General features: G+C 33.2%; 1 protein-coding gene across 1 annotated transcript; it reads right to left on the reverse strand.

The window, feature by feature from the left end:
- Positions 1-10,770: 10,770 nt before the first annotated feature.
- On the reverse strand, positions 10,771-13,214 carry LOC126721446 (desiccation protectant protein Lea14 homolog). Its single transcript, XM_050424478.1, has 2 exons — positions 12,934-13,214; positions 10,771-11,179 (listed from the first exon to the last, which is right to left on the reverse strand). Exons 1-2 carry the CDS (start codon positions 13,137-13,139, stop codon positions 10,930-10,932), a joined length of 456 nt encoding a protein of 151 aa, XP_050280435.1. The 5' UTR covers positions 13,140-13,214; the 3' UTR covers positions 10,771-10,929.
- Positions 13,215-14,956: the final 1,742 nt, after the last annotated feature.

Genomic DNA, 14,956 nt, shown 5'->3' on the forward strand with positions numbered 1-14,956 from the left:
CCACATGAACATTCATGAGAACTTAAACTTGCATTGATGCATGGGTGCAATGATACATTGAGGTAAGTGAGATAAGTCATGCATAATTACATAAACATGCATTTGATTTGGATGATGAGCATGATATGGTTGATGAACATGATGAATATACTTGGTTGATTTCATGATATGGTAGAGTTTTTATGCTATGGATGAGTGTCGGACATTTGCCATGTTTGGATGTTAGATACATGTTAGTATGTGTGAGTTTAGAATAACATATTAGAAGACCCTTTGATGGGATTAGGATTTGGAACACAATGAATGGAGGCTGACCTACGAGTTGGGTGGGGTTAGGTGCCTAATACCTTCCCATCCCCATACCTGAACTCCGGACACGTACTCCAGTAAAAATCAGTCATTCTACAAAGGCACTATATTTATGGTTCTTAAACCTAATCTAGGTGACCACTCCACCATGGTCCACCCTAAGTCAAGGTGTACTTCCCACCGATTTAGGAAAACCCAAAAGCCCGTCGCGAGCACTTGTGCCCACAATTGGTCCCGGGCTTAAGGATGGAGCGGTACATTGGCTTAAGTTTAGTGACTATGACCCCATTTATTTTGACAATGGGGTGCTTGATGTCGAACACAGTGAACAATAGAGTAATGGCTGGAATGGATATGATAATCAATATGCAGATTGAATAATAATTAGTAAGCAGATTGTAATGCAAGAACAATATTAATCAGATTTTGTATGTGGGTTCTTCCTTAGGTTTGTAGCCACCTCTTCATCATTGCCACGGGAGGGGTCGTTGACTGAGCTACTCCTTATCTTCTATGGCTTCTACTTAATTTTCTAGAGTTTGGGAGGGGTGGAGGGGGTGTTGTAGTAGGTGAAGTGTTAGGGATTCTTGTTTTAGTTTTTTAGCTACCAATAGTGTTGAGGATACTTCAATGACTCTGTATTTTGCCTTAATTTATGTAAAGTATTTTTCATATAAGTGACAAAATTATTTTTGTTAAGCGTTGACAAAAAATGATAAAGGTTTGTACTTGGTGCCATGATCTTCTCTCTCTCAGGGTCAAATATCCGAATCCATTCAAGTTCTACCCCAGCTAGATTTCATTCCTATGACGATATCAAAACTTTACCACTTTAAATCTAAAGGCACAATCCGTACAATGCACTCAACTTAGTACCCGTTTTGATGCTAATTATTGTAGGAGTGTCTACGTTTCACTTCTTTTTTTTTTTTTTTTTTTTTTGGAGAAGAGCGTTAACTGAGTTCTAGTGGGTCCTATGTACTATTCACAGGATCCACAAACCTCTTTTTTCAACAAAACTTTCATTAAAAATGGGTCCTACGGTACTATTCACATATTTAAAAATTATTTGCTACAGTGTTTTCAGTTTTCAGTTTTCAATTTTCAGCAAAATAAGCGTTATCCAAATGGACAATTATTTATTCAAATTTCATGTGGCTTGCTAAAAAATATATATCATAACCTTTATCATGATCACACCTAGCCACTTTTTGGCTTATCTTTCTTATACAGCATAGATTAGTTGACTTCACAGAGGAATATCATACCTCATTAGGGTGATCGTGTGAACGATTACACACACATATCCTACTAACAAAAAAAAAATAGTGACTAGATTCTGATTTTTGGCTAGCACATGCATACCCACGACACTGCTCACATTGGAGTGCCTTTTCCTTTCCTATATATATATATATATATATATATATATATATGTCTTTGATAGTTAGGTATAGGGGAATTAAAATGGTGCATGTCTCTTTGAAAACACGAGAACATGTTAATTTCAAGTTTTTTAACAATAACGATACTTTTATTCAATAAGAGATTAGAATAATCTCTATTTAAAATTTTTAATGACGGACATTATATGCATTCTTAGAACATCAAAGACAAGATCCAAAACTAGATTTGTGTGGATCCAGAGGATTCCTATGTCTGTGTTGGTATCTTGAGTTTCGTTTTTCTTTGTTGACATATGTTGGGTTGATTTCTGTCCAAATTGTTAGTGAGCGGTAGGAAAAATTAGTTGGTTCTAATTAATCTGCAATGTGAGATACTTTGTTAAAATGTTGTCTTCTGAGAATTTGTGTAAATGTGTTCAGCAGGTACTCTGTATTATTGTGATTAATGAAGTTTATCATTCATAAAAAGAAAAAATGGATTCTCTCCCACCACTAATGGATATGGGAGCAAAACAAATTTTGGGATCACAAAGATATAGATAGCTTCTACAACACAAAAGAAAGATACCCAAACAACTGTTTGAGATAATTTTAATTTTCGCATATAGATGTAATTTCAAATGTTCCAATGTGATTGTCATTGTATCGATGATTGTTATCCTTTTGTTTCAAAATGACAGGTTTTTTTTTTTTTTTTGATACCAGAAAGGAAGGAAACAAACTATACAATTGCTGGGTGAACCCAGCAACAAGGACCAAGGACTCTAACAGCAATCTTAACTGTGTTACAGTCTTACAAACTGTACCTAAGATAGCCCCGGGAACAAAAAGAGCTTTGCAACACAAGCCTTGTTGCTGTAAGCTTAACATATCAGAGAGCATAGGTTTTTTTCCTACCAATTAGGACTACATTGCATATTACGGACATGAACTATTCTTTTACTACAACACATGATCAAAATTCTGCAGAAACCCAGATTTTTAGCTTTAACAGCAGCCTCCACGAAAGCTTCTTGAGTTGCTGCAGTAGTTGTTGGCACTACTTGAAAACATGATCCTTCCCTGTAGATTTGTTGCTTCACAAGCAAAAGCAGTCCTCCTTTGTCTATTCTTCCTAGCTCTTGCTATTTTGATAAGTAGCTCCTAGCTTCCTCCAATATTCTGGTATTTAGTATGATTTCCTTTGTAAGGTCCGTCATGGTTGTCCTTTTCAAAAGCTTCCTTAAACCTGCAAGTCAAAGGAGTAGTTAGAATGACTTCAGTGGGATTAGGGGTTTTGCCATCATGAGTTACCATGTTCCTGTGGTTCCATATTGTCCAAAGGAATGTGAAAATGGAACAAAGATAATTCATCCTCTCTTGGTCCATCTGTCTTAATCTTAGCATAATGTTGCTCAGCCAATATTGAACACCTATGTTGCTAAAGTCTGAAGTGTGTATGGCAAGGGAAGATCCATGCCAACAAGCTCTAGCGAATGAACAGTGGAGAAACAAATGGGAAGTAGATTCATCCTCTTAATTGCAAAAAGGGCATGTGCTATGAGTACTAATACCTCTGTTTTTTAAAGTAATAAAGGTAGGAATGCTGTCCTGCATGAGCTTCCACACAAAGAGATTCACTTTGTGAGGAGTTTTCACCTTCCAAATTAGCTGTCATACCTCTGTTGGAATTTGATGTGGTCTGAGTTGAATGGGAGATTTTGAGACATCTTCCTTAAGAAGTATATTGTAAGCAGTCCTAACTTCATACTCTCATGTGGTTGAGTGTTTCCAAAGAAGCTTATCCGAAACAACACTAGTCTTTGATATAGGAATACTCAAAATTTTAGAACATTGAGGTGTTGTGTAAATGGATCTAACCAGGTCAGCTTTCCACATACCAATATTGTGATCAATGAGATCAGCAACAGTGCCAGTGATCAGATTTGGGTTTTGCAGAATTTGGGCAGGGCATTGAAACCAATCTGAGTGTTGTATAGGGATGTCCCTTCCTTTCCCTATCCACCATCTACCTTCCTTCAGCTTTGGTTTGTCATGTTTAATTAAGTTTCCCCAAAACCAAGAGTGGTGAGATTTAGTCTCACATTCATGAATAGAACATCTTGGAAAGTACTTAGCTTTGAAGGTTTTAGCAACTAGGGATTGAGGGTTTTGGCTTATCCTCCAAAATTGCTTTGCAAGCATTGCTTGGTTCATGAGGTTGAATTTTTTAAAACCAATGCCACCCTCTTTACTATTTTGGCACATTTTATCCCAATGGACCAAGTGTAGTTTATTAACACCCTACTCATGCCCCCACCAAAAGTTTCTAATGATTGAGTCTAATCTCTTGCAGATAGTTTCAGGGACTTTGAAGCAAGAGAAAGTATAAAGGGGTAAGGTTTGGAGAACAGAGGTAATGAGAGTACCTCTACTTGCTTGGGATAGCAGTCTTGCTTTCCAACTTTGAAGCTTGGATTTTAACTTGTTCACCAAAAATTGGAAATCATAAACTCTCTTTCCTCTCAATTTAAAGCCAAGACCCAGATATTTGCTAGGGTTAGGACCAAGTTAACCTGAAGAGAATTGGCTAAGGAAATTTGCTCATCTTCAAGCATGTTGGGGGAGCAAAAAAGGTCTGATTTGGCCATGTTAATGTTCTGCCCTGACAAGTTACAGTACCACTACAGGATATTTTGGATATTTTGAAAGGATTTGTTGTCTTTTTTGAAGAAGAGCAGAGAGTCATTAGCAAAGAAAATGTGGGTAAAGGTAAATCCATTTTTGCCTACCTTAATCCCCTGAATGTCCTTATAATGTTCAACTTTTAAGAATGCAGGGGACAACTGATGCGAACCTCAATAGACACACTTTGAGACCCAACAAAAATATTGGAATATGTTGCGAACCTCAATCGACACGCTTTGAGACCCAACAAAAATATTGGAATACTTGCCCAAGAAAGCTAAAATTCAGATTTTGATAGAAAACCCTGACCCAACGTTTATAAGTGAAACGCGAACCAAATGTATAAGTAACACCTTGACCCAATGATTATAATTGAATCACAAACCAAAGGTATAAAGTTTTAACGCCACAAGAAAGAATCTCTAATAAGTTCACAGTTCTTGAAGAACCAAAAGAAGAGCAAAGCCTCACCTTTTCTGATTTTTATTCAATGATATATGAAAAACGTTTACAGACTTAGATGACTATTTAAGGGCTCCATAAAACTTGACAAACAAAAAAATATATTCTAAAATAACTCCTAATTGATACCTAACCATATCAGGAATAAAGTTTGACCTAAAAAGCATTAAATGCACCTAAAAACAAGGAAATAAATCACCTAAACCTAAAATAACGTTTTTTACATAAAAATACCAAAAAAAATAAATTACAATAATTAAATAGTAAATTGTGTCCTACATCAGACCCCTCCTCTTGAAACAAACTTGTCCTCGAGTTCATCTTTGAAATCTAAAATCTTCCGCTCCAAATAAACAAATACTTTGAATGCTTTAATAACTTGATCCGGTTCTGAAACTTGAATCCTTCATAAAGTGTAGCATAAAATTTCTTCTCATCTACTTTCAATTTATTTGCAACATCAATCAACCAAGGGTTGAAAATAAAAGTAAAATTTTCTACTCCAAGAAAATCAACATATTGTATAGTCATCTTCAACAAATCAACTGAGACTTGAGGATTGTGAGTTGTGGACTCATCCTCATATTTGACCTCAATTGAATCTTCCACAATGTTCTCAATAATTACCATCTCTTCTTTTTTTTTTTTCTTTTTTTTTTCACTTTTTTTTTTTTTTTTTTGGAGCTTGGTGCACTATTTTGACCTAGTGCACGTCACAAAATAAGAACAAGGAATAAAGAACACAAAAGGAACAAGATAGGATGATAACAGGAAACAAAAGATAAAAGGGATAAAAACTGATTTTAGAACCTGTGCTCTGATACCAAATGATGCGAACCTCAATAGACACGCTTTGAGACCCAACAAAAATATTGGAATATGTTGCGAACCTCAATCTACATGCTTTGAGACCCAACAAAAATATTGGAATACTTGCCCAAGAAAGCTAATATTCAGATTTTGATAGAAAACCCTGACCCAACGTTTATAAGTGAAACGCGAACCAAAGGTATAAGTAACACCTTGACCCAATGATTATAATTGAATCACGAACCAAAGATATAAAATTTGAACGCCACAAGGAAGAATCCCTGATAAGTTCACAGTTCTTGAAGAACTAAAAGAAGAGCAAAGCCTCACCTTTTCTGATTTTTATTCAATGATATATGAAAAACGTTTACAGACTTAGATGACTATTTAAGGGCTCCATAAAACTTGACAAACAAGAAAATATATTCTAAAATAACTCCTAATTGATACCTAACCATATCAAGAATAAAGTTTGACCTAAAAAGTATTAAATGCACCTAAAAACAAGGAAATAAATCACCTAAACCTAAAATAACGTTTTTTACATAAAAATACCAAAAATAATAAATTACAATAATTAAATAGTAAATTGTGTCCTACAACAACACATTAGCACACAAAAGAAAGAGATAAGGGAATATAGGATCCTCCTATTTAAGGCCTTTTGATGGTTTGAAAGTCTGAGTCATACTACCATTAATTAAAAGGGTATATTGAACAGTTAAAAACACTCCATGACCCAACCAATCCACCTTGGACTAAAATTCATAACCACTAGCACAACCTTCTGGAATTTCAAGTCTACCATATCATATGCCTTACTCATGTCAATTTTTAAAGCACCAAAACAATACTTCCTTCCCTTTTTCTTTTTCTTTTTTTTGCAAAATGGAAGGAAGTTGTCATCATCCCATTTTGATCTTCTCTAATTTTTGCAAAATATTGATGCAATTGGGATCAATGTCATAACAATATCATTTCACCAAAAATTTCCCGGACCAAAAACAAGGTTTAATTAAAGATCCAATTGTCATATTAGGATAAAAATGATTCATCTTCAAAATACATGAAACTCTCTTCGTTCTGACCATTTATTAACAAAAATGGGGCTTGAAATAAGTGAAACAGTTTATTTTGAAAATTTTGTGGTTCTAATGCCTTTTTGGGTCTTTGTCAGGACACTTGTCATGATTCCCTAAAAATTATGTTAAGTAGTTTGTAGGATTTATTCAAGTTTTTGTGAATTATGTGTTATTGTTTTATTGGGTCCAGTTGCTCTTAAAACACTTTTCATTTCTTATTCTTATCAGGTTGTACTTGTAATTCTTCCTAAAAAAAATTTTTTTACATGTAATTGATTTGGAAATCTAATCAACTTTTGTTATATTGTAGAAACATGTCAAGATTTATTGCAGATCAAATTAATTGCTAATAAAATTCTATATTACAGTCATGTCTTAAGTGCACTATATATAGTTTATGTTCTAATCCTAGCTAAGGTTAAAATTGAGGGACAGGGACTCCATTGAAGCCACATGGCACGTCCAGATTATGCCACATGCACACATTCCAGGACTCTCCAAGTTGACCTCATCGTGGATGTTCTTCCTGATGCCATCATTTTTGTCCTTCTTTCTAAACAAGGCAAGTTAGTAGCTCCTTATTGACCCGAGTAAACCCAACCCCTAGGCGAGTTTAGCAATTGCGTAAACTCCCAAATCTTAAACAACAGAGCTTAAAATAATAGTCAATAGTTAAATTTTTTTTTTTTTTTTAAACTAAAACTATTACAAATTTTACTACATAAAACATAAAAACTAATGTAACAATAAAGAAAATTGGTGGACTTCAACCATCTAATAAATACATATTTGAAAAAAACTTTATTGTGATTTGTGACATTTTCTTTTCTTTAAAAAGATTGGTGATACACCATTATATAATTAAATTGGTAGCAACCCTAGTATCACTAAAACAAAAAAAGAAAGAAAAAAAAGATCTCTTTTAGGGTTGTGCTCACATTTCATCTTCTACTGCAAATAGAAATGAAATATCTCATGGGTTTCAATTAGTTCAACTGGTAAAATCTCTGATAATTGAATAAGAGATTTAGAATTCAATCATCGTCTACACCAAAAACTAATTAGTGTCTTATTATTAAAAGCGAACGTCATAGGTTGAAACTCTCACACACAAAAATCTAATTAATGCAAAACTAAAAGACCAAATAACAATAATAATAGCAGTAATAATAATAAAACTTAAACCTCAATTTTTGCGCCTGTGAAGATTACTCTTCGTTGGCAGCGCATCAGAGCAAGCTTTCCACTGAAAGTGTTTTATTTTCCCCGGGACTTTCAGCTTCCAAAGGCTCCTCCAAAACTTGACGACGGAGTCATTATTTGAAGTAGATGCCGAATCATAGTCCTCCTCTTCAGACAATATTTTATACCCCGTCTTAACTGTGTACTCCCCAGTTTTATCCCATGGCCAACAAAGTCTGTCCCAAGGAGCATAAAGGGATTGCTTTTATTCTGCTTGCGTCAAAAGGTAGAAAGGTTTCCTCAATAAGTTGAAAATTCCATGTTGCTGAGTCTCCATCAATAAGTGCATCCATCGTATGTAGCATCTCTTGGAAGGTAAGGACCTGGTGAAAAAAAATTTCCACGCCCTGCATCTGGCAGCCACCTATCTTCAAAGATCTTGATGTTTGACCCATCTCCAATCCGCCATCTAGCACCCATAGAAATAACCTTTCTAGCCTGTAGGATGCTTTTCCGAGCAAACAACCCCGACAAAGCTTTAGCATCAAATATAGAGCCATTTGGAAAACATTTCGCTTTGAAAACCTTATAAGGAAGGGATTTAGTATCGTTTATCAACCTCCAAACTTGTTTTGCGAGCATGTCATCATTGAACTTCCATAAGTCCCTAAATCCCAATCAACCCACTGCTTTTGCTTTGCACAAGGTCCCCCACTTCTTCCAATAGATTTTTCGACGATCTACTCTTTGCCCTCATCAAAACTTATGGATCATCATCTCAATGTCATGGCATAGACTAATAGGCAACTTAATGCATGTCATAGCAAAGGTAGGTATGGCTTGCACAATGGCCTTTAATAGTACTTCATTTCTTGCTTGTGACAATAGTTTTTCTTTCCACCCTTGCAGCTTATTCCAGACTCTTATCTTTTATATAGTTCAAGCTCACCCTCTTATTTCTCTCCACAACCACTGGTAATCCAAGGTATTTTTCATATTTCTTTATTTACAAAACCCCAAGCAAGAGCTTGATGGAATTCTTCAAAGCTACACTTACTGATTTGCTGAAGAATAAGGTTGTTTTCTTCCTATTTATCTACTGACCGGATGCAGCCTCATAGTGTTCCAATATTTCTTGACTAACATGGATATCCGCCAATTTAGCTCTCCAATATTTCTTGACTAACATAGATATCCTCCAATTTAGCTCGGCAAAATAGAAAACTATTATCCGCAAAAAATAGATAGGAGATTTTTGGGCCATTCTTGCACAAATAGAAAGCACCAATTCAGGTTAGAGAAACTGCTTGGTTAAGTAGCTGTTTTTTTTTTAAATATAAAATGTGATTTTTTTTTTCTTTTTTTTTACTTAAGCTTCTTTTGTAGCTGCTTTAACTTTGCTTCACCTTAGACCCGACCTTTAGGCTTCAAGATTGCCTCTTAAGGCTGACTTGTGTTAAGCCTCTCTTATATAATTTGTTATGTCCGCGTAAAAGCTAGCTCAGTACCTTCTTTATGTCCGTGTAAGCCTCGCTCACAAAAGCCACATAAAAATAGCAACATGAATCTTTGTTTTTATCCGTGTAAAATGGAGTGTGGTCCACTTCGAGGCTCTAGGACAAAATAAGAAAGAAAAAATTAGACGAAGTAAGCGTGATGGACAAAATGTCGGTTACCTTTTGATTTGTCAACCTTTACACGCTCACCGATTAACAAAAATATTAAGGAGTGTTTGGTATATGCATTTAAATAACAGTTTTCAGTATTTAAATAATATTATACGTATTTTTATATAATTTTTTACCCGCACATATTTTCAAAAAATACAAATAATATTAATAAAACAACAATACCAAATGGGCCCTAAGTTTTATAAAAAGAGAAAACATCAAATAAATAACTAATTCCTATAATCAAAATTTAAATAATTTCACAATTTCTTTTAGTTGGATTGTGTACTATTATCCAATTCATTGAGTAATATGTAATAAATCCATATTGAGACTATCAAATAATTTAATGGTTAAGTGGAGTTATAATAGTATATATATAACTATATATTATAAATTAGTGGCTCATGAATTGTATATGGAAAAGAAATTTTTAGTCATGTTTTATTGTATGTATATGAAAAAAAAAATCAAATAACTTTATTCAGATAAAGTTGAACATGTTCAAAAAAAAAAAATGAATCAAATATAAACATGTAAATATTGTTTGATGATAAGTTGATCTTGACTTATGTTTTAAATAAAAATAAAATTTAATACTTGATTCAACTTATTTATAACCTTATTTAAACATTACTTTAAAGTTAAATGTAGTGTTCATGTATTCTAATAAGTATTATTGTTTCCTAAAAAAAAAAAAAAGGATTTAAGTGTAGTGTTACAAGAATTTTGACTTCAAGATTTCATCTGTTATCTGTTAGCATCCTAACTATAGGGTTTAAAATGAAATTTTCCCTTACCTTTAATTTTTACTAATCAACTGTAAATTATATACCACAAATGAAAAGGTTTTAGTTGGTTAGTTTTAGACAATTCAATGGTGTATCTTTTCGAGGGTGGGAATTCACAGGTATATCTTGGTTAATATACATTCCAGTCCACATATAGAATTTGACAAAAAATTGAAATAATTTGGATCTTGAGAAACGTTGTAATCTAAAAGTATTTTGATAATCAAGAATTAATTAACTCAGTTTTTTTTTTTTTTTTTTTTGGGGGGGTGAGATATGAATTTACAATTATCAGTTGAGCAATTATTGCCTGTGTTATTGGGCGTAATAATTGGAGAGATTACACCATTGTATAGATAAAACTTGGAACAATTATTGGCATACAGCACGCTGAAAGGAAAATTCCCATATGTATTTAGGCAACAAATTAAAATTGAAGATGGGAATAGGATACAAGAAGTAGTTGTTATTCATCAGCCAACAAAAAGATGCTAAAACAAAAACAGTATTAAGAGTGAGTATGATATTCCACAACCATTGAAACTTAAAGTTAAAACATGTCAGAGAGGGTAGGTAGCTTGACCTCTCCCTTGGTAGAAAGGGGAATGGTAAAGTTTCCAATGATGGGAAGGTCAATAGTGAGACCCAAATCCAACTCATAGTCTATGTCCCAATCTGCACAAACATCCTTTGCCAAGCTCACCAATATACTGTGTGCCACCTTCACTGGAACCTCTAGCAATGTTGTGTCACTCGCCTTCAGGGACCCTGGGTCTGGAATTGTCCCTGATGCAATCACCCTGGCCCACACATACATACAATTACAATTAATTATTGCAAATTTTATTTTGATTTTTTCAATCCATAACATTTACATTTAAAACAAAAAAATTAAGTTATTATAATTTACAACGAGATAAAAAAGAAAAGGGGTTTTAAATTTGATCACTTGTAAATATGCAATTACAAATAATCAAGCCAAAGTAATAGGAATTAGACCTAAGACAATTCCAAATAGAAAAACTTCAATCATTTCAAATTCAATTTGTTTGAGAGAGGAAAAGGAGTGTTTATCACAAATAGTCTAAAAGTGCATTTGGATACCACTTATTTTGCTGAAAATTGAAAACTGAAAACTGAAAAAAAAAAATTAAAAAAAAAATTTCCGGTTACTATTCATACTAAAAAAACACTATTCATATGTCTTAATGCACTGTTCATGTCCCATAAACAATGCACCAAACGCTGGTCCAAAAAAAAGGGGGCTGAAACGCAAAACATCCAAACATGAACGTTATCCAAACGCTCACTAAATAGCTTTGAACAAGTTTTAAAATTGTTTAAATTCTTAGTTGATCACAAATTAATGGTGTACATAATGGTGTAAGTAGCTTCTTCTTTTTTATTTTTTTTAATATAAGCCGGAGCAGACAAATCAGCTGATATTATTATAGTGTTAAGTATTAAGATATTATTATAGTGTTAAGTATTAAGATGATGAAATATTATCGATCCATATCTATTCACAGTAACATGACTAGCATATCTAGTAAAGTAATGAGAAACACATTTTCCTTTTATCTCTTAATATGTGAACAACTATGAACATGAAAGGAACCTATGAGAGTTTTTGCCTCCTTAATCAAATAACCGAAGAGGCCAAGGAAACTCGAAGAAATGATCATTGTAGCTTTTAACCCTTGGAAACCATAATAACTTTGATAAATTATGTATAGTTGTATACCAAATATAAAAAGTGTCGATCAAATATCGTCCAGTCAGAACTTCATCTTTTGAGCATATGCCCGCGGTAGATTCTTCAAAGGAATTTTTAGCAAAAAAGATGTGGTATTGTGGAAGCTCTAAATTCCCTTCGAAGAACACCACCAAGCATATGCTTAAATTGATTTTTCTTTTTTTCTTTTTTCTTTTTTCTTTTTTTTCCTCTTTAAAAATGCTTTAAGAAGCCACAAGCAAAAAGTGATCACGCTCTTTGAAACTGCCATAAGGTACCACGTACTGAAGAATTGTAACTAGATTAAAATGAACAAAGTTGGAGTAATGTCCATGTTCCATGGTGCAAATGAAAAACATATAAAGAATGGTAAAATTAATTCAACCTAATTTAATTTGGAAATTTAGTCTGCAAACGTAAAGTATGAGCCACAATGAATAAATGTCATTGAATTCGGTACTATCCCATGATTATTATTATTATTATTATTATTATTATTATTATTATTAAATAAAGAGAGAGTTATCACATGAACTGGAATCCTCTTTTCCCACATATATGGGATCTGATATATATATACTTCCCATGAAATTTACAGATCGAATAAACAGAAAGAAATCAAACGAAAAACCCACCCAAAAAAAAAAAAATTCCATCAATACAAAACGGCATGCATGCACTCGATCGTTTTAGATCAAAACTAAATATTCATGACTCTTCAATAACATCATGGATCACATAAAATGAGAAAAAAATTCAAAAACAAAGCAAAGATCATGATATAGCAACGAGATAAATAAATAAATAAATAAGCGCTACCTGCCAGCACTCTTGAGAGTGTAAGAGATCTCGCAAATGGGTATGGGATGTCCATAAGGGTTGATCACAGAGACCTTGGCGAGATACTCCACAGAATCACGGCTCACACGCTTGAAATCAACATCATCGATACTAGCCTCTGGCTTCTTTATGTTGGCCACCTTCTCTGCCACGAAGTTCTTAGCTTTGTCCAACAACTGCGACATTTTGGTTGAAGAGATCGAAAGCTTTAGAGAAATAGTCAGACCCAGCCCAGTCTGTCTGTGTGATCTATCTTGAGGCTTTTTATATAGTAGGAGTAGGATGGTGACAACTTTTATAGGTTTTTCACACGTATATATTACTCAAATCAGGGGGCGGTGACACCTCATACTCATATTACGATCTTACGCTTGACGTTTTTTCCGCGTTTAAAGATCTACGATCTGAATTTTTTTTTTTTTTTTTTTTCTTTAATTGACAGGATTTGAGCAAGGATTATGACTTATAACCCCCAAAAAATAAAAATAAAAAAATAATTGGGAAGGGTGTTTGATAGAGTAGATTGAGATGGGATTTTTGTAGTTTTTGTAGTTTTTTAAAATATGTGTGAAAATATATGTAACGCGAAACTGTATATACGTTCACTCTAACGCAAAACTCATTCGCAAAAAAATAAATAAATAAATAAAAAAGAGGACTTTTACAAACATAAAACTCATTTTTATGTGAAAAGGAAAAAATATACTTCTTCATTCTAAATTTCATCTTGATGAAGCAGTGCATTCAAAATAGGTGTGAGAGTAATCCCTTATAATTATAACTTTGCAACACTTAACTTTTTGCCATTTATTTTGAGGTTAAGTCTAACAAAATTTAGTATTAAAAGATCAATTCACCCCTTTCTAAAATAAACATTGGTTTTTTTAATGCTATATTCGGTTAAACTCAACTGAAAAAGTGATGGGAAGATCTAAAGTATTACATGAGTTTTAGTTTATGGAGTTAATCATGTATTTTTGTAGTTCAAAATATAAGTGTAAAATGAAGTATAGTTTAAGGTGAAAAAAATGTAATTTCTTGAGTGTAAAAAAATGGTTTCATATACTTTTTTCTTTTTCTTTTTCTTTTTTCTCTTTTCAGATTTGTCATTTTCTTTTTAATATGTTGATTTGACAAATTTGGTTACATATATACCTGTTACCTTCATATATTCTCCTACATTAAGTGCAAGACAACCTAAAAAGAATATTCTAATCCTTAAGATAGCTTGCATAAAATATTCTTCTATCTCTTTTTCTAAACGTGGGATAAAGTTGTAAGCCTGTAATTAATAGTCATTTTAATCTTTTATCCTCCAAAAGAAAAATAATTAGAAAATTATATTTTATTCTCTTAAACTATACCTTCATTTATTCTTATGCTCTAAACTATGTGAAACAGAGAAAGCACACTTACCCCAAAATTTTCAACAAAAAGCTAATATGTTTTAATATTGAACAGAAGCTTACGTTAAGACTAATCGAAGAAGCATAATAAGAAATAAGGTTTCTAGCCTGGTCCTAGTACCTTAACAAATAGTAATTCTCATTCATTTCTGAAGATTAGCAAGCATTAGAAATTCAGAGAAAAATAATTGAAAGAGAGCTGAGGAAAACTGACCTCCATTGATAGCTGTGTTTAAACCTCTTGAGTAGAAAAAGGAGAAAGAGAACTGAGAATCTGAAGAGGTACGGCCTTAGAGATGAGTATGACACATTTACGTCTTAGAAATCTATCTTTTACGTAACGATAACTATTATTTATTGAGTATTATGCAACTTATATTGCTTATAAAGGTATCTAATGAGAGTAGAAAACATTTTTGCACGTAATTGCTCTCCAAATGGCAATTACAATTTTCTCGCAATAATTTCAACCTTACTATTTTTTGTAACAATTTCAACAGCTTTTACCGTTTCCAACTTCTTCTACTTATCATCTATATATATATATAAAACCGAAGCTTTTGAAGCTTCCACAATTTTCCACATCAGCACAATAT

The sequence above is a fragment of the Quercus robur genome, chromosome 4 (genome assembly GCF_932294415.1).
Source record: "Quercus robur chromosome 4, dhQueRobu3.1, whole genome shotgun sequence".
Taxonomy (NCBI): Eukaryota; Viridiplantae; Streptophyta; class Magnoliopsida; order Fagales; family Fagaceae; genus Quercus; species Quercus robur.

Bases quoted from the DNA above. Each gene is read 5' to 3' on its own strand.
- LOC126721446 (XM_050424478.1), bottom strand. From the start codon at position 13,139: ATGTCGCAGTTGTTGGACAAAGCTAAGAACTTCGTGGCAGAGAAGGTG. The intron at 11,180-12,933 runs GTAGCGCTTATT...TGTGTGGGCCAG, and splicing joins ACTCTCAAGAGTGCTGGCAG to GGTGATTGCATCAGGGACAA.